The 24,511-nt window shown below is 42.1% G+C and overlaps 1 protein-coding gene across 3 annotated transcripts in view; it reads left to right on the forward strand.

Annotated features, from left to right (window-relative positions):
- Positions 1 to 24,511, forward strand: part of MLLT3 (MLLT3 super elongation complex subunit) — a 241,104-nt gene that overhangs the window by 210,109 nt on the left and 6,484 nt on the right. For all 3 annotated transcript variants that reach the window (XM_074361513.1, XM_074361514.1, XM_074361515.1), the window contains 5 exons: positions 8,133 to 8,208; positions 10,045 to 10,174; positions 12,774 to 12,873; positions 18,252 to 18,323; positions 19,468 to 19,539. In XM_074361513.1, the coding sequence (XP_074217614.1) occupies positions 8,133 to 8,208; positions 10,045 to 10,174; positions 12,774 to 12,873; positions 18,252 to 18,323; positions 19,468 to 19,539 (450 nt within the window). The remainder of the gene's footprint in view (positions 1 to 8,132; positions 8,209 to 10,044; positions 10,175 to 12,773; positions 12,874 to 18,251; positions 18,324 to 19,467; positions 19,540 to 24,511) is intronic.

A 24,511-nucleotide genomic window follows, 5' to 3' on the forward strand; every position in this document is an offset into this window, starting at 1 on the left:
TTACAGCGTTAAAACTGATAATTACCTATAGAGTTGGTATTAAACCTCATCTCCCTTAGTAAACGTATATCCCAATATATGTATATTTCCAAATTACACAGATATTAATAGCTATATTAACACATTATGTACAAGAAAGCACATATGAAAAATTGAAAATCTAAAAGGAAAAGACAGAAAATAAACACAGATAAAGGTTCCCTTATTTTCTTTTCCCCCATGGGTTACCTTCAGTTTATCTTTGTGAACACATACGTGCATATCCACACCCGAAAACTTTGGGCTGCTCTCATCCAGAATAAAGAGCTCCAGTATGATATCTGAAAAACGCACTGTTATTCTAATTGGGAGGACACAAGGCTTGTAAAGAATAGTCCTTGCAACCATCAACAATCTACGCTGTATAGACTGATAATGAGAGATGTTGCATTTTTTACCTGATGATGAGTAGATAGTTTTAAATCAGTTCTTTTTTCCCAGTGGATTTTGGTAAGTTTGGAAGTCAAAGTTCCATGGAAATAAGGACTTAGAGAATAAGGTGAACTCTTGCTGCTGCTGCGGTAGTAAATCTAAGCTTCACATTTAATGGGGAAAATTTTCTAAGATAGTGGAGAGATTAAAATTAATAAAACTTCTTGACATTTGTGTAAGTCTGTAAAGATTCTATTGGTGTCAGTCAGATACTCTATGGTCGTTTTTAAGTAAGCCATTTTTTAAAAAAGGTCTAAAGTTAATGAGGAAACGCAGTTAAATGTCTTGTCAAGATGGTCTCTTTAGGTATCATCTGTTTTACTTCATTTTGGTTAATTACCACCTTTATGATACTCTGAATTCATTCTATTTAATTTAATGTTAAAAATTTTATAATCCCAAACTGAGTGCTCTAACCATATATAACATACTTTTAGGACTTTGGTTCAACACTGCCCTTACATGGAGAGAGGATACACTAATACTATTCCATTATTTCAGATGTCATGTGCTCCACACAGGTAGGTGGGTTGTTTCACAAGTTACTGAATAGTTGTTCTGACAACAGTTAAAGGATCTTATTGTTAGCTGATGAGCAGTGGTATTTTGATGCTCGCTGGTCAGCTTCAATAACAGTTAATTATGGGGCAATTCTATCCGGAAACTTTTTCTTCCTATTTCTCTTTTGTGAGGCATTACAGCTCTAAACCCTCTCACTTGTAACTTTTTTCTTCCTCTACCCTCAAAACACACAAAAGAGGAAAAAAAGGACCAGTTAAAAGATACGTCTCTAACATTACAACTAAGTGGTGTATTTAATGGCCCCTCGTGAAACTCAGCTTCTATTCACACAGTCTTTGCTCAAGGAATAGTAACATGCTTATAGTGGTACAACTGTAAATGGTGTGTGTTTCCAGATGATTTCTCAGTCCTAAAGCTCTTAACAAGTGAGTGATGTTCAGAACACATCTGACACATACACCATCTCGCAACAACTGGAGTTTTTGAAAGGTCCCATGTTCTGGCTGCAATAGTCAGTAGCAGGCTTCAAAGTACAACTGGTGATGAGAGATAAAAGACTTGAGGCTCCTCTGTTTAAAAGAGAGAAAGCTAAAAGAAAATTATAGCCACCCCTAAGTGTGGAAAAGGGTCTTATGGAAAGATTTATAGACCGCTGTTCCCCAAGGCCATTTTGTTTCCTAATGGGATTTTGTGTTCTCAGACAGGGGGTGATGGGTACAAATGATGACAGCGTTTAATAATGATAGTGAAGATGACGATAATAACAAAGAGGGCAAAGGCGATTATAAAACAGAGGCACCTCGGTATAAAGCCAATTAGCTTGGTACCCAGGGTGACTTTGCCTGTAAGTTGAAAATGTAACAGAATTACGGATCTTTCCTGTCTCGCTAAGTATAGGGAGGGTGATTTTTAGGATCTTGCTGTGTTACCAGCAAGTGACAGGCATAACAATAGCTTTTGATAATACCAGGGCCCGAAAGACTAAATACAATTAAAAGTTAACATCGAGTTCATTCAGTTTGTCACGAGACTTACAAATAGAGAGGGCTTGCCGCGGAGAGATGTGGTTTCTTCCACACGGTCACAGGCCTGAGTAGCAAAAAGTTTCCAGACTGCTATTCCAGTGTCCTTTCTCCATGAGACCTTGTTTCCAAAAAGTTGCTGACAGGATATTTAAAGCATTAAATCTACTTTTTTCCTCTGGAGTTATGGGAATTGTATAGAAGAGCTGGGGGAAGAGAGCAGATCACCCTTGAAGACAAATAAAATAAATGATCGTGGTGTGTTTCCTGATACATGCTTGCTGGTCCTCTTGATCAGTGCCAAGGTCAAGAGGACCAGGGCCATTCAGAGATTTCTTTGCTCTTTTTTTTTTTTTTTAATAAACGTATTGAACTAGTGAGGTGGGTAGCCAGGCTCTGTTGTAGTAGTATTGATTGGATGAATGTTTGAAGCAACTGATACAGACACATTCAGACCCAGGGATTAAGTGTTTTGTTTTATCACTGGTTTGCTTTGGGCGCCGATCACAAGATGTCCCTTAGACAGAGGGATATTCAATTTCACAGTGACATAGAAAACTCTGTTCCCTGACACTAGTGTTATAAAATGGTGTTAGTGTGTTCAGAACTCTGCTTTAACTTGATAGCACTTTCCCAAGGTTAATAGGTGTCGTAGAAAGAGAACTGGATTAGATGTCACAAAACTTGATTGTAAACCACCTATTACCCACTGGTCCCTTAATTTTATTGTGCTTCTGTTTCATCATAAGTAAAACAGAGATAAGAAGTGTGTTCTGCTGTCTTAGCTCTGGCTAGCATAACAAAACACTATAGACTGGGTAGCTTAAACAATAGGAATTTATTTATATATTTACGGAAGCTGGGAAGTCCAAGATCAAGTTGCTGGCTGATTTGGTTTCCCCGTGAGGGTTCTTTTCTTGGCTTGCTGCTGGCCACCTTTTCACCGTGTCTTCACACCGGAGGAGAGGTGAGGGAGGAAGCAAGTTCTCTGGTGTCTGGCCTAAATAAGGGCACTCATCCCATCATGAGAGCCCCACCCTCATGACTTCATCTAAACCTGGTAACTATCCAGATGCCGCCACATGGAGGTTAGGACTTTTAACACATGAATTTGTGGAGGGGACACATTTAGTCCGCTTGCCTTTCTCATAGCAGAACAAATGAAATATAAAGACTGTGATAGAGCTACACAAAGATACATTAAGGTTAGAGTTAGTGACTGATTTGTCCAATCTTATTTTCATATATCTTTCTATATAGTAAGGTTTTGTTCTCTTGGCAGGATTATTTTGAAGCAGTTATTAATGTAAAACTGAATGAAAATAAAAGTTCTCGTTTCTAGGCTTTTGACAATTTCCCTTGCCTTAATCTTGTTAAAATTAAGTGTTATTCTGTAACTTTCAGAACTTCTTTGCTTTCCTTTGACCTTACCTTTTATTGATACAGCTCTCACTATATATTAGCTGTTAATGGAAACTGAGAAGGTAGAGTGCACTCATACGATGAACATTTTCCACAATTGTTTAGGATAGATGTTATAAGTCATTTTTCTTTAAAATCAGATGTATATTTGAAAGTTGAGTTGGATTATCTTCAGTTTCTTATAGTAGAGAAACTAAATAAGGTAGTCTTTCAGTTTTATCGAGATGTTGTCTTAGTTTAAGGTGTATAATAATTTGATACACATATATATCATGAAATGATTGCCACATTAAGTTCATGAATGAGGTAGTCTTTTCAAAGTGTATTCCACTTATGTTTTCTTCTTTGATTACACTCATCCTTGACACAATCTTTCTGAATATTTGTGCAAAGAAGATAATCTTTATTGCCGGGTATGTGTTTTCTTTTTCTAAATCCAGTAGAAATGCTGTGCAAAAGAAGTAGCAATGTGTCTAAAATAATTTTTAGTTCTACTGTATTCTCTTCCTTTCTCCTGAAGAAAGGTGACTATACTCTCTCCCCTTTTCTCTATTTTTATTGTTTCAAAGATCACATTGAAATTCTGTTCATGAATATAGTTGCCCATTAGAAAAGACGGAACTTCTGCCTTCTGATTACCTAAGGAGGAAGTCTGCCCGCGGTAGCAGGACCAGTGGCAGGTTTTACAAGTCCGCTCATGTGCCCTACCTTGACAGGCGTTCTAATTTTGAAGCACTTAACTTCTAGGAGTTGTGAACATGCGGTCTTTCTTACTTGTCTTGGATACAAATAACCCTCCGTAGAAAATCCATTATAAAATGATTTTGCATAGCCGTGTAATGTTGAAGATTGCATTGCATACCTTGGTAGGCCCGTTGTTTTGGTAGTAAAGACACATCTTGTTTTCAGAAATAGAGGAGTGTGATCTCTTGTAAATAAATAGTAGTATTAGCTAAATGTTGATTAGCTGCCACTGTAACAGCAGCGGGCCAGGAGTTTTTATTGTATCAACTGAACGTGATCACTCGGACATGCGGTTCCATGCCCTCCCTCTGCGATGAAACGAATGCTTAAGCGGTCTTCCCACAATCCTACGCGAGCAACAGAATTTGAGATTCTTAAGCCTATACTTTTGTCACTGTGGAGCACACCATTTAAAGAAACTTCTTCTCAGTACGTCAGCTAAACATGTGCTTAGGACATCAGCAAGAAGCAGCAAAAATTTTTTTTAGTGAGGAGAATTTCGATATTTCAAGAACAAGCCTTAAATTAGGGGAAAAATCAGAACCTCATTGGAGTTCCCTCCACGTAGGTTTTGGCACAGACACCCGCAGGGAGGGGGAAGGAGAATGCCGTAATCTTTTCAATCCTTAAACCCTACAAAGATCTTTATCTAGCCCTGTTTATGGTATTTTTTTTTTGTAAAGCAAATAACCTTACCTAGTTTGTATGATTATCCTTGATTTGTGTTTTTGGAGGGTAAATCTGATTTTTTTTTTTAATGCAATCTTAAGCTATAGCTCTGTTTTGTTGGACTTGATAAAATCTGACTGTGTCAGCCTCATCTAGTAACAGAATGGCTTTCTGAGCAGTTTACTTTTAGTAGAATTCCGTCCTGGTCCACTTAGGTTAGTTTAAGGTCCGCCCACCACATTACGGTTGTTCATGCTTCATAGATAACCGTTCTATCAGGGTGCTTTTCTTGCAGAATACTTCAGATAGTATTCGGGGACGCTGCCTCTGGGTAGGTCAGTAAGTTTCTAATTTTCTCATGGTGCATACTCTTATACTTTCTTAAACTTCAGATTCTTTGCAAAACTTGCAGGGTTTTTTTGCGTTTATTAAAAAAGAAGTGATTAACCTAATATCAGTGGTTTCATTAATATCATTTGTTGAACTTCTAAAATATAAACAAACTAAAGGTACTGAATCAGAATCTCATGTACAGAATCCACCCAGCTGGTTCTGATGAATATCCACAGCTGTGAATGAGTCTTTGACCAATGGTTCTCAGAAGCCTGGTTGGCCCCCAGAGCAACAGCGTCATGCTCAACTAGGAACTTGTAAGGAATCCAGATTCTCATCCTATCCCAGACTTACAGAAGCAGAAACCCTGGGGTGGGGTCCAGGGGTCTGCACTTCAGCAGGTCTCCCAGTTGATTCTAGTGCTTATGAAAGTATGAGAATCACCGCCTGCGGTCATCTCCGAGGTCTCCTCAGCTCTAAAAGGTCACAACAACTTGCCCTGGTTGTAAAAATCTTCCTGTACATGGTTATTTTCTTCCCATCATTCGATTTTTATCCTTCTCCACCCACCTCTCTAGCTTTGAACTTTCTATTTTCATATTCTCATTGAACTAATGTGTCTTCAGTTGTGAACCTCCTCGAATGCTCTGTGGGAAAGGCAGGGTGTTAACGATAAACGCTGAACAAAAAAAGCCTTTTTCTCCTGTTGCAGTATTATGTTCTTTACTGTTTGCCAGTTTTCTGATGGTTAGCAACTGTGGAATTATTAACGACGTTTACAGCTAAGAAACCAAAAGAAGGCTGCCTCCAGGTTTGGTTCCGGCATTGACCTGATGCTTGAGACAGATGGGTCACGTTTAGCTTGGGGTAGCCAGAGAGACTGCCACCATCCTCTTGATCCCAATTAATGTCACTCTCAGCAAATAGCTCTGGCAGAACAGCTCCTTTCAGTCCAGTGTGACGTGTACTGGCCAGGCAGGATGGGGAATGAGAGCTCTCTCCACTCACTGTAAGTAAGAAAACCTCTTTTTTTGGCTCCCAAATGGTTTCCAGAGCTATCAAAATAATACCGTTTGCAGACACTGTTCACGGCTGAAAAGAGCAACTTGGAGAGGAAAGCGAGTGCTCTGTGGATCCCGGGAGAGTGTTCTGCAGCTGGGCACTGCGCAGCGCTGCTAGCTCAATGCCCTTTCTGTTGTGTGACTCACCAGAGTGACTCCACGGTGGAAGAGCCACTCGACAAAAATGAAGAGTCCCTCCCACAGGCATCTGTACTTGTTAAACCGGCTCTTTTTCGTGGGCTGTGAACAGCAATGTGTAGTACATTGTGCGGTAAATCTCAAGGAAATCTTGCAGTGGTGAAGGGTTGGTGGGCCGCCTGCTGCTCATTAGAGACCCTGTCTGGCTCTTTTCCTGCAGGATGAGTGGTAGATTGCTGACACCTGTTTTCCCACCCAGCCTGGGGATGTGAAGTGTGCGTCAGGAATGCCTCAAAGTGCTTCCTTGTGTCTGAGTCTGTGGAGCTTGGTGTTGCCTGGAGAGGAGGGGGTGGTGGGCTCAGGGCTGGGAGGGGAGATGCAAAAATCAGGGGAAAGAAACTATAGTGTAAACAGAATGGAGATTCTTCTCATTTTAGTGGCTTCTGATTGTGTTCTTAGTTTGTCTTCCACGTGGCCCTGATAGATGTAATCAGCCACTGAGCAAAGTAGATGTGTCCTGTACATGAGACCTCAAATGTTTCTCAAGTAACATGAGTATGTAGTTGAAACTATGAGAACGTTAGAAATGGTGTGGAAGTAGTTTCCTCTTCCAATCAAATTTATCAACATTAAGTTATTTTAAACTAGCTTGGGTCTTAAATATGTAACGTTCAAGTGTGTTGGTGGCATGATCAATTTCTCTGCACAGTTCTGTCCATATATTTTCTCTTCCCATCTGTACCTACTATAAAGTCTCATAAAAACTGGCAGATGTGGAAACAGAGGGCCTAATGTGCTGCCTTCAAGTCACATATATAGAGCGTCTGCTGTGTACAATGCATGTTGCTAAGTACATGGGGATAACATGAAGGATGAGACAGATGCCCCAACCCCTGCTTTTTCAAGCGCTGGCAGGCTGCTGGAAAGAAAAGACATGCATGTCCGAGGTAGCGTAATACTGCAGTGTATCTGATAAGCAGACAGATGATCTATATTTTTGGCAGGTTTGGGGAAGAAAGAGAGCTCTGGCCTTTGGTGGGTCAAGGAGGATGTGGAACTTTTACTGGGTACTAAAGAGTGGAGAATGCACTGAGAGTGAGAGACTGGGGTACATGCATGATAGATACTCTATCCCTGCATCAATGGGCTGTGAAATTATTACAGGGTAGCTTTTTTTTTTTTTTTTTTTTTTTTTTTTTTAAGTAGTGGTAACATTTTCTCCTGACTCACTTGGAGGAGCTGGCCAGGTCTCCGTGCGAGCATTGGCCTCCATTTGTGCACTGTGGATGAATGGGGTTAGGGTTGGGTCATGGCCTTGGACCAGAGTAAAATTAACTGGCTCATAATGTGATTGAACTAATGACCTTGGCCTCATTACCACTATGTTTTAACCAGTTGAGTCAATCAAACATTGCAGAAAGGGTAATCTAGGTATCTTTTAGAAAGAGATCCAGATAGCAGTAAACACAGGCATGGAATCAAAGCCAGGTTCTTGCCGCAAGAATGACACAGGTGTTTCTCTCCTTGTCCTTCAGTTTTTATGCTCGTTTCTGCAGCTAATAACAATATGGTGGACAAAACGGAAAGGACACTGACTCTCCTCTGATAGCGTTTTTGACAGAAGGCAGTTTGTAGTCATCTTTCTTGCACAGTGTTTTTGCAGGGCAGCATCTGAGCAGCGATGCTGTCTTTAATTTTGGATGTGTGGTGGCCCGTGCGTTTACTGATGCTGCCTTTCTCTTCTTTAAAGTCTGAACAGCCCAGTCCTGCCAGCTCCAGCTCCAGCTCCAGCTCCAGCTTCACACCGTCCCAGACCAGGCAACAAGGTATCAGCACCTCCCTGGCAAACAGGGAGACGTTTTTCTCATAAAACATCTTAATGAGTTGATTGATGGCCTGTTTTCTGCTGTTTTAGTATTTGAATGATAACTTGGCTTTTATGCAGTTGTATTTATTTCCCCTAGGAATGCTCATGAGTATTGTTCTGATGTATGAGGCCGGCCTCTAGAAAGTCCCCTTTTTCCAGTCCCTGCCATCAGAGCCCCATTTTACAAAAGGATTATAGACACAGCCCATTCCAGGGAGTTCCCAAAGGAAATACAATAGCACAAGCTAGACTTCTGAGGCTTTGAGAGAGAGAAATAGGCTTTTAGTCTCCCTCCTAGACATCTTTCATTTTATTTATTTATCTCTCTACAGATTAATAGACCTTTTTCTTTGGCGAGTGTTAATTTGTTGTCTTTAAAATATACGTTCTTCTACTTGAACTCAAAGTAAAGAAATTTAATTAAAGAAAAATTTAAACCAGAACATTAACTAAATGTATTTACCACTTTTTTTCATGTGTAGAAACTCTTCCAGTGTAGGCTCCTTTTTTTTCTGTTTGTTTTTTTTTAAACCTGAAAAGTGAGATAATATCAAGAAATAATTTGTTTCTGAGCATCGTGTTGCACATTACCTTTTCCATTGACCACACTGAATTCCTGATGGCCTTGTGTGTTTTGAAAAGGATTAAGTTGTTGTGTGTGTTTGGGCTAAAGCTAAGCTTCCAGGAAAAAATAAAAGACACTGTTCATTTTGGCTGTTCAGAGTTCCTGTTCCACTGACTTCCAAGGATAAAAGCCCACTCCAAAAGTGGGGGAATTTGGGTTTTGCAGAAAGTGAGATTGCCGAGAGTCTGTACTTACTTTAGGAGCGACTTAGTGATAGCTCAGATATTCCTATCACAGATTCGACTTTAGGAATTGGCTAATCCAGAATGAAAGTGCCTCTCTCACTTTCTTGATTGCCTTTATAACCTCTTCTGTTAAGATTTACAAGATCTATTTTGTTTTCATCACGTTTAAAGTAGTAAAGTGAAAATAAGCAGCTCTAATGAGTTTTTTTTTCTGAATGTGTGTGTGTCTGTGTATGTATGTGTGTTTTCCAATTCTAGGATAAAATTAGTTCTGACTTGATTTTTCTCTCCCATCTAATACTGGATACTCTCTGATTTATTACATGGTCTTAGTTAAGTAAATACATGCTGGTATTTTGCCAGGAATTTCTTAAAACGTGAAATAAAATTGGCTGCACAAAATTGTTGCAATAAGACCTTGTGTCCAAGATCGCTATGAAGATCAGATATAGGACGTTACACCATGGAATTGAAATACTTTATAATCTGAACTTGACTGAAATGCGTGCTTGACCTGAAATTGACCTTGAAATAAAAGGAACAGCTAAACCTTAATAGATCAAAAACTACCACACAAAGGCTGCATTGCTAAGAACAACTTACAACCATGGTGATTTATTAGTCTAAACTTTTCAATACATGGATTAACCTAACAAAACATTCAATTTACTAACAGATCTCTCTGTTTCTTTTTAGGTGTGATTTTTTCTTAGGGAAGAGAAATGCATAGAAAAAAATTCCTAGGAAATAGAGATTTTCTAATGAACATTTTCGGGCATCTGTTATGAAAACAATACTGTTTTGGCAGAGGTTGCATTCCAGAAATTACCAAATTTGCCATGGAAATTGTATAAATATACATATATATGAAAATGGTAATTTTTAACCAGTGTTCAGTGTTGGTGAGCATTCCCCTGGGTCTGATTTGGCTAAGTGTGTTTGAAGTAGTGTGTTTGATTGTTTGTGGTTCATTGTCATTACTCAGGTCCTTTAAGGTCTATAATGAAAGACCTGCATTCCGATGACAATGAGGAGGAATCAGATGAGGCAGAGGATAATGACAATGACTCTGAAATGGAGAGACCTGTAAATAGAGGAGGCAGCCGAAGTCGCAGGTGAGTGTCTTGCAAGGAAGGCTGTTCCCTGCAATGGAATCATACCTTTTCACTAGACCTAAGCGTCTAACCACAGCAAAGGTGTGAAACTCCAAAAACAATGGCAGTACATGGTCACATTCACTTTTTAAGTTGGGGCAGCGTGGCATGCTTACACTCACCTCTGCAGGGAACCATTTATCCCTTTTTCTCAGAAAGGAGAGGCTTTTCCTCTATAAATTTCATAGGGGAAAAGTCCTATGAAAATTCCTTGCTCTTGAAAGTATATGCAAAGGTGGCAGGGCTGGCTGCTGAAATAAACTCTTCACTTGAAGAATTTATGTAGATCCTTTGCTGTAGGTAGAATTTCCTCAGAATTTGAGGAAATGTGTTTGCTGTTTGTAGTTAGAAATGCACAATTGACTTCAATGAATTACGTGTGTGACCTAATTAAAACTAGGATTACCTCTGTGTTTTCCAGAAAATAAATTCCTTTTAAGTGTGCTGACAGGTTCCTTGAGTAGCTTGAAATACGGTGAGGCATAATTCTACATTATAAGATGGTAATTCATATCTTATAATTAATAGTCAACTCGAAATTGCCTTGAGGATTTTCTTTCTTTATCATGAGGAAAATAAATAGGCATGCTTACTTTAATGTGTTTTGAGTAGAAAAGATACGAATCTACTTGAACTTAAAGTCCAATTACATTTATAATATATTGCATTAAATCTTTCCCCATTATCCATTACTATGTAGAAGGCCCTAAAATTCCTAAAAAGAACGTGATCTTACTCCGAACTGGACAGACCCTGTGTCTGCTAATTGGTAATTCCTCACTGAGGCTCCGTAGAGTGTATCCCCATCTGTATCCCCAAATGTCTCAGTGATTCTTCCTTATGGCCATACTCAAAGCTCTCTCTCCACCTTGTCTCCCAAACTCACCCCCTCTGTATTCCTTTTTAATAGCAGAAAATAAGGAATCTAATGGCCTTGGCCCTATGACACTTCCCTTTAGAAGTCTTTAACCTGACAAGGAGACTGGTAGGGCAAAAAGACCTAAAAATGGCCTGAAACTTGCAGGTGAGGAGCATCTTTGTAACACCAAAATCCTGGCCACTGGCTGCTCGCACATTTAGCTGGTGGAAGACATACCACCTATTTAGACAATTTCCCAAGTTATTGTTACGTAGAAGTTCTAGGTGTTCATGAGCTGTGGCCCCGCCACCTCCTGCCCCGTCCCGAGTCAACACAGGTCAGATCACACTGGTTTGTGAGTTGGGCTGGTGTGATGCACACTGTGGGAAGAGCTTTTCTCCCCTCCTGACAGGTGCTGTTAGCACAGCCCCGCCAGCGTAACATCTGATCTTCCGTTGCACTTGTGAAGTCTCAACTGTTTAATCAGTTTAAATACGCAGCCTTCCACTTCAGTCAAGAAGCATTTTAAAGCAGCGCTTCAACTGAACACTTCATTAATGTAATTTAGTTAAGAAAAACAAGTTCCATCAGTTTTTGCTAAAAGGATGTCCCAGTGTATCCTTTTCATTTCCTGTCTTGTATCTTGTCTATCTGAATATGTTATAGGGCTGGAATGTGATTGCCTATTCAGAGTGAAAGAAAAACTATCCTGATTTCTAAAGCATTTTCTGTTTCTGAGAAGAATATTATATTAGGTTACTTTATACCCAAGACAGGGAGCAAACACCGAAGGACATTTCAGAAGGAGGGCATACATTCAGCAGAGTAGAATATAGAAATGGCTCCTATTCTGGCTAAAAGAAAATTCTGTTTTGTTTTGAAAGGGAAAAAAATAGGAGAGGAGGTGATATTTTTATTGTCTTTCGTTGTTGAAAGATACCATTGGATTTTTCTAATGCAGTTACCCCAAACACCGTCTCTTTGTGTTGCTGTGGTGTCTTTCCAACGAATTGCTCTGTCAGTGCTGAGAACTAGGGTCAGCTTGGAATCGTTACACAGTAGGAATGACTGGTGGTGGCTGCCGTGTTGGGCTTCGCACATCTCATCCTCAGGTGTCATCCTGAGCTGTCCGTCCTGCAGGGCTCTTGTCCACACTCTTCCTAGCAGTTACTTCCGCTCCTGCAGTCTGTATTTTAGCCCATTATCTGTGAAGTGTTCACCTGTAGCAAATAGGCAAGGGGCGAGGGGAAGAATGGTGGTAACCTATGAGCTGTCCGATTTCACTAACTTGCAAGCTTGGGTACCCACTTATGATAGTAGGTGGATGGAGCTGGAGCAGGGAGAGAAATGAGTAAATGAAGCTAGTGAGATATCCTGGCTGAGCACCAGCTTTGGGTCCCACTGCTTGGGTTTGAATCCTAGAACCCCGCCTCTTACCTCTGTGACCCTAGGTGAGTGACCCAGTCTTTCTAAGTCTCAATTTTCTCATCTGTGAGGTGGAGAGTATTAAATGATAATAGCGGGTGAAACACTTAACACAGCTCCAGATACAAAGTAAGGGCCAATACGCGGTAGTGGTTCTATGAGTTAAATCAAGTTTCCAATGACTAGTGTTTAGATTCCTTGCTGTCTGCGCCTGTTGCCTTGGATATTTCAAGGATTGTCTGTAATGATGCATCTGACTCCTCTGCTTCTTTTCAGAGTCAGCCTGAGTGATGGCAGCGACAGTGAAAGCAGTTCCGCTTCCTCACCCCTGCATCACGAGCCCCCGCCACCCTTATTAAAAACCAACAACAACCAGGTAAATTGCTGGGTTTGTACTTTCCAAGACTCTGCAGGATAAGATGCGATCGTTTTTACAAAGCATACAAAACAGTTTACCCCTTAAGTTTTAAACAAAGTCCCGCTTGATCGCAAATAAATGGGAGTCTACAAGCTTAGGAATAAACACATAGTCGGGGGAAGGAACTTCTGTTGTCACGAAAAGTATGTTCCGTTGGTTGGGTTAATTAAATAGACGAAGGAAAGGATGTTGACAAAAAGTGTTGCCCGTTGGCTCCTGATTTCTGTATATTTCTCCCTTTGGCAGTAAGCAGGTGATTTGATGAATTAGAAAGAATATGACATTTGAAGGTAGTATGAAGTCTGGTTGTTGACTTTACTAGGTGACAGTAATCTGTTGGTGGGAAAATAACATTTAACTTATCCTCAGTTTCCTCATCTGTAACTGGGGGTATTAATAGCGACCTCGCCGACTCCTAGGAGGATGACAAACAACATCATACACACAAAGAGCGTGAGGCATTGCTTGTCCCTTGCTGGCAAACAGCTGATGATGGACGGTTTTTGGCACAGGTGCTCTGCCTCTGTGTGCCCATCCAGGAGAAAGGGGCCGTCACTTGGGATTGTAAGGGTTAGTTCACAAAATAAGAGAGTCAGTGACGGTCATTATCGTTGTTGTTACAAAGCGAGCCAGAGGAAAGCTTATTCATTTGATAATCAACTCAGAATATAGTTATTTGGATAAGGTCTAGGCAGAACTTCCAAAGCTGTGAGGAAGAGCTTTTGTTAAACAAATGATTAAGATTGGGATATTTTAAATACTTGCTAAAATCAACTATTTTCAAGTATCATGAATATTTTAAAAACCTCATGGTGCATTGAGGTTGATACTCTGTTACCATGTTATTCTTATTTCTTTGTTTAGACACATTCCACGTGGCCTCTTCAATAGTTGCTTAATTCAGGTTACTGTATGAGTATTATTAACTTGAAAGTAAAAGACGTGCGTCTTTCTAGAATTATTGTTTCATAGGTGTCCTACAGTTTTAAATGGCCTAGTCCTTGAATATGTGATTTTGATTTTACCGGGAAAATGAGACTTTATACCTAAAGACTTTTTTTTTCTTTTTAAATTTTGTATGAAGCATAAGCAAAAATCTCTTAAAATTTAAAATGCCTCATTTATAAAGTTTATCTACAATCTAAAGCCTCCATTATTAAGTAGAAATAATATCAGTGTTCTTAACCTCACTGATTACAGTTCAACTGCAGTTTCTTTGTGTGCTCCGTGTGACTGCGGGCCCCACCTCACCATCCGCTACCCACTGGCCCTTCAGGGAATTGCACGTTCTTCTTCATTACCCTGCCTCCCCACGGTGTCCCCGTCTCCGGTGCCAGCAGTGCCCAGGGCCCAGCCAGCTCTCACCTCCGGTGCGGCTGCCCGCACTGCCAGTCGGGCATTTCAGGGGAAAGTGAGGACTACGGGCATAACCATCATTGCCAGTCAGTTGAGAAGAGCCCTGAGCTCTCCTAACTGATAACTTGGGATTCTTTTGTAAGCGCGTGCTTCAGTAAGAGCTGACGAAAGGGTAGAATTTGGACCTTGAATATATTTTTATATCCAATTTAAACCTATGTAGACCTGATTTCTGCCTCCAGTGGGTGGTGTGCTGGATTTAGGTTACTTCCTGGGTGATGGCAGTGGCAGTGCCAGGAGTGAAGGGCACCAGGGGGTGCTTTGTGCCCCTTGTTAATCTCCTTCAGCATCTTCCCCAGTCAGGGTTAAGACTATGTTTGTTAAATAAATGCAGCTCCAACAAGCCCCCATCTTGTCCTGAAAACAGCCACCCTCACTCCCTTCCCAACTGGCAGTCTTGAGCTAATGCTGGTTTTCAGGGAAAGGTTTAGATTCTTTGTCAGACTTTTTTTTTATTATTATCAACTTGTCTAGCAGAACAAAAACAAAAATGGATAGTATCATCCATCTAGAAAGGGTAAAGATTACTTTATCCGATCGAATAGCCTACCACTGGTTCCTTGGCATATGTTTATTTGACAAATGTAGCTTCACACGTGTGAGTCATCAATCTGTCCGGAATACTCAGTAATGTCACTTGCCACATCCACCTATGAGCATGATAAGGGGCCCATATACTTTCACTTTTAACTAGCTTAGGGTAGGAAGTACATGTACCACAAGGGAGCTTACCTCCTTGGACCTGTGTCTTGGAACTGGAATGTGTTTTTAGTCTTGTGGGTGTGTATGATGACGATGATGATCTGAACTTTCACGTAAAATGTAATAGATGAAAACATCCTGCGAAGGCTGAACTGCGGAGTGAGAAGACTGAGTTTCCTTCTTCCGCATCCCTTGGCTCTTCTCTGTCTGCAGGTTGACAATGATCTGTGAAGCTTCTGTACATTTCCAGGCAAGGCTGTGTTTTCCTTACCTTTTCTCACATCTTCCAGGGCCTCGGCAAGAGGGAAAGTGCTAATTGAGTCAAATATTTTCTAACTCTTGGAAAAAAAAAAGTGAGCAGAGAGAGCGAGCGCCACATGTCAACAAAGCACATAATTAACCTGAGTGTTGTTAGGAGCTCCTCGTGATCATTAACATGAAAGGCCCATCAGTAGAGAATCCATCTGCCGAATAATTGAGTTGTCAGTGCTCACAAAGGAATACAGGAAAATAATAATCTTGAAAATTTGATTCTCAAGCCATATCCTCAGATTAAGGACAAAAGTGCAACTAATCACAGTTCTGTTTTCAGAGACTTAACCATGTGCGTACATGGTGCCTCTCAGCAGTCCGGCTGGTTGTTTCTCCCCAGACAGCTCAATAGGGAAGAATAGGGCTGTGCCATTTGAACCATGGATGGGTTTTTTTTTGTTTTTGTTTTTGTTTTTTTCACTTCAAACCTCCCTTGTGTGAATTTCAGACAACGTCAAAATTCCAGATCCTTTTTGGCTGGAAGTCTCGAAGGGAGGGAGGAGCGAGGGGCCTGAAAGGAAGGAAGCGATCCATTGGACCTGAGTTAATATTCAGAATATCATAAATCACCTCTCAGCCTGCAAGGCATGTGGGACGAAATAAAGAGTCTATCCAGTTAAACTGGTTTGAAATAAGCCCGTGGAAGACAAGGTGCCATACTTTTCTCTTCTGGAGTCGTTTCCTTCAAGATAAGAAATGATCATAAATAAAACAATTGTCTTCAGCGTGGCTCAGCTCTCAGAATGAGGTTTTGACAAAGCTGTTTATTTTGGAGCAGGGAGAGATCAAAGCAGGAAGATTAACTGAGCCCTCTCTGGGCAGCCACTCAGTAACTTGAGGCGGATCACTGACACCCGGAGCTTTTGTTCCTGCCACTGCAGCCGCTGCAGAAAGCAGCTAGGATTTCAGCGTAGCACGGCCTTCTGTGCCTAGCACTTACGGAATGTGTAGGGTGGGACCGAAGCGCCGTGAACGTTCTATTTTCTGCTTTGGAAGAGAAGGTGGCGGAACTCTGGAAGCCTGGTTAACAGCTCTATATTGCAGATAGAGAGGTCTCGGCCACTCGGACCCCCTAGAACGCAAAGACTTGGGGACCGGATTGGAGGGAGGTTAGAGGGGAGGGATGTGATGGGAACAAAATTCGGTTTTCTATTGCACGAGGCGAGGCGAGCAGGCGGGCAGGCGTGTTTTTCCTCTCGCCTGGCTCCGCTTGGCCCAGCGCGGATCTGCGTTGGCCAGGAGTGCCATCTACTGACCTGCCTACTCCTGGGTCTCAGCGCCGAGCGGTCCCTCGAGCTCTCATTTCCAACAACAATAGAGAGAAGGAAACTCTGAATGTAGTGGGGTGTTTGGTTTCCTTTACAGCGGAGCGTGTTCAAAACTGTGGCTCTGCCCCTGCGATTAAGTAATTTCCTTGTGTTGCCAGAAGTATTGTATTGTAGGCGAGCCTGGTCACGTTGCTCATCTGGTTATCTTAATGCTATAAACGAAGAAATGAAGCGAGTCTCAGGCAGGACTCTGTTAGCAGCTCACTTCTTACACATATTTTTTTTAATTCAAAGAAAAATATACCCTTTCTGAAGTATAGGGTCTTTTCTAGAATGTCACTCTCAACAACTAAAATTTTTATCAGTAGTAGAAAGTTTTATAGCTGAATGGGAGTCTGGACATCATTCTGTTCATCTCTCTGACTTTATTCTTGTGTTTTTGAGGTTCCAAAATGTTGAAATGATAGGGCTGGTACCTGAACTTAGGTTTCTGAGCCCAATCAGTGCTCTTTCCACAAATTAAATCACAAAATAAATTGGACTCATTTTAAAAATCTTTGTGTTAGAGAACATGTTAGACTTTTAACAGGACTGTGAGGGCGTGGGTGTCAGAGCAGGAACGGATGAAACGAGCAGTAGCAACAGCAGACTTCTGAAATGTCTCCTTTATTTTGTATTTTCCTCCTTAAGATTGGCTTCAAATGATAATCACTTAATAATGAGGATAAAATGAAAAAGACACATTACTTTGCTTTTTATGTTTATATACATTTGTAGACACTTATCAGTAAATCCACTGGTTCTCAACCATTTTAAGCAAGGACCATTTAAAAATACTTCTCTCATAATTCTCAATTTTGGAGGTTGTAATAAATCAACTGTATTGAGTCATAATGTGTTTCTCCTTTTTATTACTTATGAACATAGCTCCTCACTGTCTGAACAGTATGCAGAGCTACTGTTCATAACCTAAGCTGTAATCAGTTCAGATAAAAAGCAAGGCACTTGGTATTTTATCACAGATAAAGACATCATTTCTTGAAACACAGAAGATAGTCCTGGCTCTGTTTCTTGAGTGGGAGGATCCCAGGTTGGGAGCAACCAGTATAACTGATGGTCACGTTCATTTTCACAGCTGCCTCCGTTGAGTGGATATGAGTACTTTTTAGAATCTGAAAGTCAGGTACCAAAAAAAGGTACCTTTTGTTTGTGCTGCCATCCCCAGCGTCCTGAGCCCTGGTAGTCATGCTGAAACAACAGAATGAATAAGAAAAAATTCTTGCCGGCGGGGACTATGATCCAGTGCCGCTCAGCTGCTGTGCATATGTGTGAGAGTGCTGTCACAAAGGAGGAGCAGCCCTGGAAGCGTAGATCAATTTCCTTATCGTCACCTTCTTCTTCTTCTTTTTTTGTTTTTTAATTTCTATTGCCCTGACTCAGCATTTCAGATATAAATATTTTTTTTTTTCCCAGAGAAAGTCAGATCAGAGGAGAAGAAAGAAAACATATGGAGTAGAAATGCTCTTTGGAAAGTGGTGTGATTATGTGACATTTCATTCACAAGTACCTTTGTTTAGTGGCTGGTTTAGCTAAGAAGTGCTGGAAATCAAATGTAACCGTGTTGTCTTTGATCCCTAGATCCTTGAAGTGAAAAGTCCAATAAAGCAAAGCAAATCAGATAAGCAAATAAAGAACGGGGAGTGTGACAAGGTAGGTTTCCAGCCTGTGACTGAGTCCTGCAGCACTGATGTGTCTGCTGTTTGCTTGGGTTTCCCTTGATCATCCCTGCTGGGTCTCCTTTCATTTTCTTCATCTTCAGAGGTGCCTGAGACACCCCAAATTACAAGCGCTTCTTCCTAGTGCTTTGTAGTTTATGTTCCAAGTCTTGCTTGTATCTCCAGTATTAAGCTTGGCCTTCCACATCCATGATTGCCAAGGGATCTCAGGCACGTTGAGTTGGGAGGTAAGAGATTTGCGGCAGAGGCCGAGGGTTAGGTGAGCAGCACATCTGATCCTAGTGCAGTGCGTTTCCCCAGGCGTGCAATCACGCATCCAAAACCTGACCTGTAGACCTGTTACGGGTTAGTGTCCTTCTGTGGACAGGGTCCTCACACGCTTTGCAGGATTGGGGGAGGCCTGGCTAAGGCTCTGTGAACTTTTCTTTTGCCTTCATTGCACAAAGGCACTTAGTAACTTCCAAGCACTTATGCTAACAAAGACTCATGAGTCAGAGCAAACGGAAAGAGAGGTGCACCTGTGCCCTTTCAGGGGAGCGCTTGACAAACCAGATGCTAATTTGGATGGTGAGCTCTGTTTTTCATGAGACATTCTTCCGTTCTGTCACTTGCCATTCATAGAGATATTAAATATGACCAGGAAGGTGTTTTTGCTTTTTTTTTTTAATTTGCCCTGGCATAATTGGTAGTGTGCATTGAAACCTCCACGCTCAGACTTAGACTTTTCTCTCTTAGTTAAAATACTTCAAAGATGGAAGAATAATTTTTTAAAAGGAGAATATAGATGGTCATAACATGCTGAAACTCAGTGTATCAGTGAGTTCCCCTCCTCTCTGTAGAGGCATTGTTGGGAGAGGGTGAACCTGTTCACTTGAATCTTGTTGAGAGCAGATCAGTGCAAGAACTGCCCTTAAAAAACAAAAAAAGCTGGCTTGAGAAGGCAGTGGTGGGCCAGGGAGACTGGCCTGCAAAGGCCTTGAGCGCTGTGCCCCCACAGCCCGAGGCGCGGAGTAGGTGGTGGGACCTCTCACCGCTGCTGTATGTTCTTACTCGTTTCTGCTTTTACTTTTGAACTGCGTCCTAAAGCGCCCGTTCTCGGGGCCTCCCTTCTCTTTCAGGCATACCTAGATGAACTGGTGGAGCTCCACCGAAGGCTGATGACGCTGAGGGAGAGACACATTCTGCAGCAGGTGAGAAATGCTTTTTAACACAACCCTTCCCAGGAGCCTCGCGGCCGAGTTTGTCCTGGGCTCGTGTGAGTAGCACCGGGGGCCAAGCCAGCCCCACGCCCTGCACGGTACCTGGGGATGGGGTGGTGGCGCGCACGTCCGAGGCTACCTGGGGGTCCGCTTTGGAGCGTCCCTGGTGCTGCAGACGACAGCACCTGGGCACGCGCTGGGGGAACGACGCGGGAGTACACCGCTGCCCGCGCCGCCCGGTGCTGCCCTGTGGGCGGAGGGAGGGGGTGGTAGGAATGCAGAGACCTTTGGGGCCAGGCTTCTGGTTTCATGGGAAAACAGTGATAAGAATTTCAGTCAAGTGCCGTAAACATTTGTGATTCAGTTTAGTAACCTTTGCCAATGCTGTTCTAAGGAAAATAAATATTTTCCTCGTTTGTCTTATCTTGTATAGCATACATTCTATTATTATGAACTCAACTGTGGAATACTTGCAGAGGGGGAAACTTCTATTAGTACAATTTGATGTTTTGAGAAGATAAGGAGGGAGGTTTGTCGTTTTCATACAGTGACCGTACGTGCGTCCATTGCATTAACAGTGGCGATTGATAAGATAATTTTTCGTTAACACTCAAATAGAAGGTTGTATTCTAAATTCCACGGTGGGTTTGTAGATTATTTCACTGCCTGAAATTTTTTTTTCCTAACTGCTTTCAAATGACTTGAAGTTAGTACTTAATCTACCCCAGCTGTGTGTGGGTTTTTTTTTTATGTTTAATGGCTGATGGTCACATTTATATTCTGTGTACATTTTTGCTTAAATCTATAAATACACACTGTCAGACTCACCCAGTCCCCTGATTGGCCTGATAAGCTTTTTAACCCTTCCAGAGTTTGATTTGAACAAGACTGCAGACCTAGACTTTTTCGTTGGGGGAGAAGTTGCATTTCTTGCATTTCTGTTAATGTACGCGCAATGGATTGGAAAGCAGGATCTGAGTGGCTTACCCTAAGGCATATTCTAGTACTTTGATTGTATTTTTCTTCACCTCTCTTCTGTACAACTGAAAATTGGTTAGCCTGCCACTTCTCAATTACTTGGGGGCCTGCTGCCTGAATGGTGATGGTAAATCTATTAGCTGATTTTCCAATCGCTTTCCAAACACCAGCTCTGAACCACCGTGGAGCAGTTGTCCAATAAAGCTAGTAATGCGCAAGTTGAGTCCAAATAGTGAGACTCAGAAGAGTGAGACGGATGTTTGGGCAGGGCTGCGATACCTTCACAAAGAAAGCCCAGCCCATGAGTCGAGGATACTAGGCTGCTGGGCAGGGTCTGACCTTGGGGTGTCACTGGCATTCCCAGTTTCACATTGTCCTCTATTTTGACCTTGGAAAGAATTGTGAGGGAAGCTGGCTTACTGGAGAATTCCATTGAAGTGGATTATTTTAGTGTTCTAGAGGGAGAGAGCAGTATCTATGAATTTTTAACCTGGCATAAAGGCACTCCGGGGCCCACAGCGTTTCACCCTAATTGCATTCCCAGGCCGGTTGAAAGCTCTCAGTCTTTGGCCTTTTGCCTTGTAATGCAGCTGAGGCTTGTGATTATGATACCATGATGCATGTCCTGTCACGGTTTACTGCTTAATTAATTCCTATTGTAAAACATAGCACTATTGAGGACTAATGTTATTCTCCACCATGAGCACGGCTTATCTGTGGACTGTGTTCCACAGGGCCTGCATATTCTCTGCCATGCAGACCTGAGTACCTGAGACAGAATTTCTGGCCAGCCCACGATCCCATCCCAAGTCTTCTCCTGTTAAATGCATCCTATCAAAAAATCGGGCCTGCCACTTTTCTTTGGCCCACGGAAAGTGGTTAATATTTTTGTTGTAGTCTGGGGGCATCTGGTGCTGGCACCCAGCATCCACATTAATGAGCAGAAAGCACTGGATTAAGAGAGCCTGTGTTCTTAAGCCCCTTTTACGTGAGGTAAAAATACAGTACAGCACACACAGTCAAACCCAGAGACGTCAGTACCTCAGAGTGGCTAAGAATTTGATTCTTCTTTAAACTACATGTTCCACATTTATTCGGAAAGGGAGATTGAAGCCTTCTAAACGCCTTTGCAATTTGCAGTTCAGCCCTGAGTCTGGATTTGCATCCTCCTTAGGAGAGGGGAAAAAAAATAAAAAAAAAAGAAAACCGCTGAGGAAAACCAGGGCTTCCTTAGAAGACAGTTCAGCGATTTCGGTAACACTGTTCTACTCTTAGAATTTTCTTCAGGGCGGTGGGGAATCAGTGGTATATATATTCCAATAACATGGAAAACCCTCCCTGAGAAGTGTTCTGCTGAAAATAATTTTCCCCATCATGAGGGATCGCCTTTCCGTGTTTTAGAATCCCTGGTGGAGGGGAGCCTGAGGGCCCGCCTCTTAGCCCGGGGTGGGGCACACGCTGCCGCTCGGCCGGTGGCCAGTGCTTCCCGGCCCACATGGGGCCATTGCACAGGAAGACCTGGCTTACCGCAGCCCTGACTCCACTCCAGACAGAAGCAGCTAAAGCACAGCTTGTTCATTACTTCCCACTCAGTGAAGAGGCTGCTTTGGGTGGAAAGAATCCTGTTTTTTGGGTTTTTAAAAAAATATAATGAGACTAAAAATAACGTATCTACCTTTTTATAATTTCTGTAACTTTTATAACCAAGGTTGGGGGAAGGAGTCCAGATTTAACAAGTGGATCTTACCCTGTTTAAAAAAAAGAAAAGCCTGCGTGGTACCCCCTCCAAGGCTGACGTGGCAGGAAATAATCCATCACAAATGTTTGCACATGAAGCATCATCTGAAGCATGAGTTAAGCAGCTTCCAAATTCTTCCTTTTCTGCTACCTGTGCATACCCTGTGCCCTTGCCTGCCTTCCTTATCCAGGGTTACTCTGTCTTTTATCATCATCAGTTTTACTTTGGAGTTGCCTTCCTCATCGCAGGATGATGCAGGTGGCGGCCAAGGTAGAGCCGCATCAGCAGAGCAGGGATTCTTATGGAAAGGCTGGGTGGCGTCCTTCAGGGCCCGGTGGGGTGTTTTTAGGCTTTGTGGCTTGCTTCATTAGAACAGAGCATGTTAATGCTGTGTTTCTGATGTTCCTGGAAAGCAACCCACATTTCTTTTTCTTTACGGAGTCTTTATTTAATGGAGGATGCAGGTACATATGTGCTCTGATAATTCAAATCATTGATGCCTTTCCCTTTGGCAAAGGGTCCTGAACGCCCCATCTGCTGCCACGACAATGCTTCAAGGATGTCTCTGCATCCGTCTTGATATATTCTTATAGGCTCCTGTAAAAATGCGGGGGCTCATTTAGGGAGATCAGATTCTCTTCATTTCTTTGCGTGTTTGTGGTGCAGGCGGGGTGGGGTGTGCTGGTTGTAGAGGAAACAAGAGGGCTGCAATTGAAGCCTCGGAAATCCACGGGATGGTGCAGTGCACATGAGAGGAAGGGCCGGATTTCCTAGTGGGCACGTAGACTTACTTGCCTTAAAACCAACTGGCTTTTTCTAGAAGGTATTATTATTACTCTGTGTTCTTCTTATTGTTAAGTAATTAGTGAGCAACTATAGTGAGTCACAGAAATTTATTTTTCTTACATGGGTGAGTTACCTGTCATTCTAAAGGGAAAATGTAGGGTCGTCTTCTACCCTCCCCCTATATTATGATTTGAGTTTGTCATTTCAGCTACTTCAAAGGCTACTCTTCTCCCTGCTTTCTTCCCTTCCTCCTGCAAACTTTTATTATAATTAGTCTTCAGAAAATTTCAAGGATGCTCTGAGTTTTAGCTTCGGGCATTTTCCCTGCTTCATTTGTTTTAGTGCTGATGCAATGGCTAACGGTCAATGAGGGGTGGAGAGAAAAGCACTGGGTCTGAAAATTCATGTGCTGTCTGGTTCCCTCCCCTGTAATTAAGGATACATTTATGTTTACGTGGTAATCATAATCGTGTTGCCATGATCAGTGTCGCAATTTTCAGTTTATGAAGAAGCTTCCTGTGCTGCGTATCATTTGATGCTCTGAATGATAGGTAGGACAGGTGGCATCATTCCTACTTTACAGATGAGGAAACTGAGGCCCAGGGGTCATAATGTTCTGTCCAACGCCATTCACATAGTGAGCAGAGTCAGAACTTGATATGCCAAATTCCGGATTCTCTGTTCTGAATGCTTTGTCCTTTACCTACTGACCAGATAGTTGAGAGAGGAATCACAGTCTGGAATAATTGTCATTTGCCTCCATTGTATAAACTGAAAGGCTGTTTGTTTCCATCCTGAAGTTTACACATTTTCACTAGGTCTATAGTATTTCTACACAATGTAGCAAAAAAGACAATTTACTCTAGAAAGTACTCTTAGTTCAATCAATGTTCCATAAGTAGGAAGTATTTGATTGCCTTGAAAGGCTTGTGTTTGTAGACGTAGCTGTGTGTGCTGTTTCTGTATGTAGGCAGCTGTGTGTGGGTGACTTAGCGAAAGTTCTCTAACTCTTAACTAATAAAGCAAATGAGTGTTCATTTTAGATCTTGTAGTGTTAACAGTAAGATCTAGCGTGATAAATTCTTATGTGAATGTGGTACTTTAATCATAGTTGGGAACCCCGCTTCCGCTAACCTCTTGATGCGCGTAGTAGAGCCGTGCGTCCAGTGGTTCAAGCAAGCGAGGCTCCCTGTCCACCCCTGCGTCCCTACGCCCCCTCCCCCTGTATAATAACAGGCCTGGAGGTAAGTAACTCATGGTCGGTGTGGTGGCTTAAAAGAGGACGTAGACTCCTTGCCTTCCTGCTGCCGTCCTTCTCCTCTTGCGTTTGTCCGCTCGAGGGGAAGACAGCTGCTGCACTTCCAGGGTTGCATCTTCCTTCCAGACAGGAAGAGGGGCCGAGGGCAAAAGCCACATGCCCATTATCTATACCCTTTGGAAAGTTTTCCTGAAAGCCCAGTG

This window comes from Camelus bactrianus, chromosome 4 (genome assembly GCF_048773025.1).
Source record: "Camelus bactrianus isolate YW-2024 breed Bactrian camel chromosome 4, ASM4877302v1, whole genome shotgun sequence".
Taxonomy (NCBI): domain Eukaryota; kingdom Metazoa; phylum Chordata; class Mammalia; order Artiodactyla; family Camelidae; genus Camelus; species Camelus bactrianus.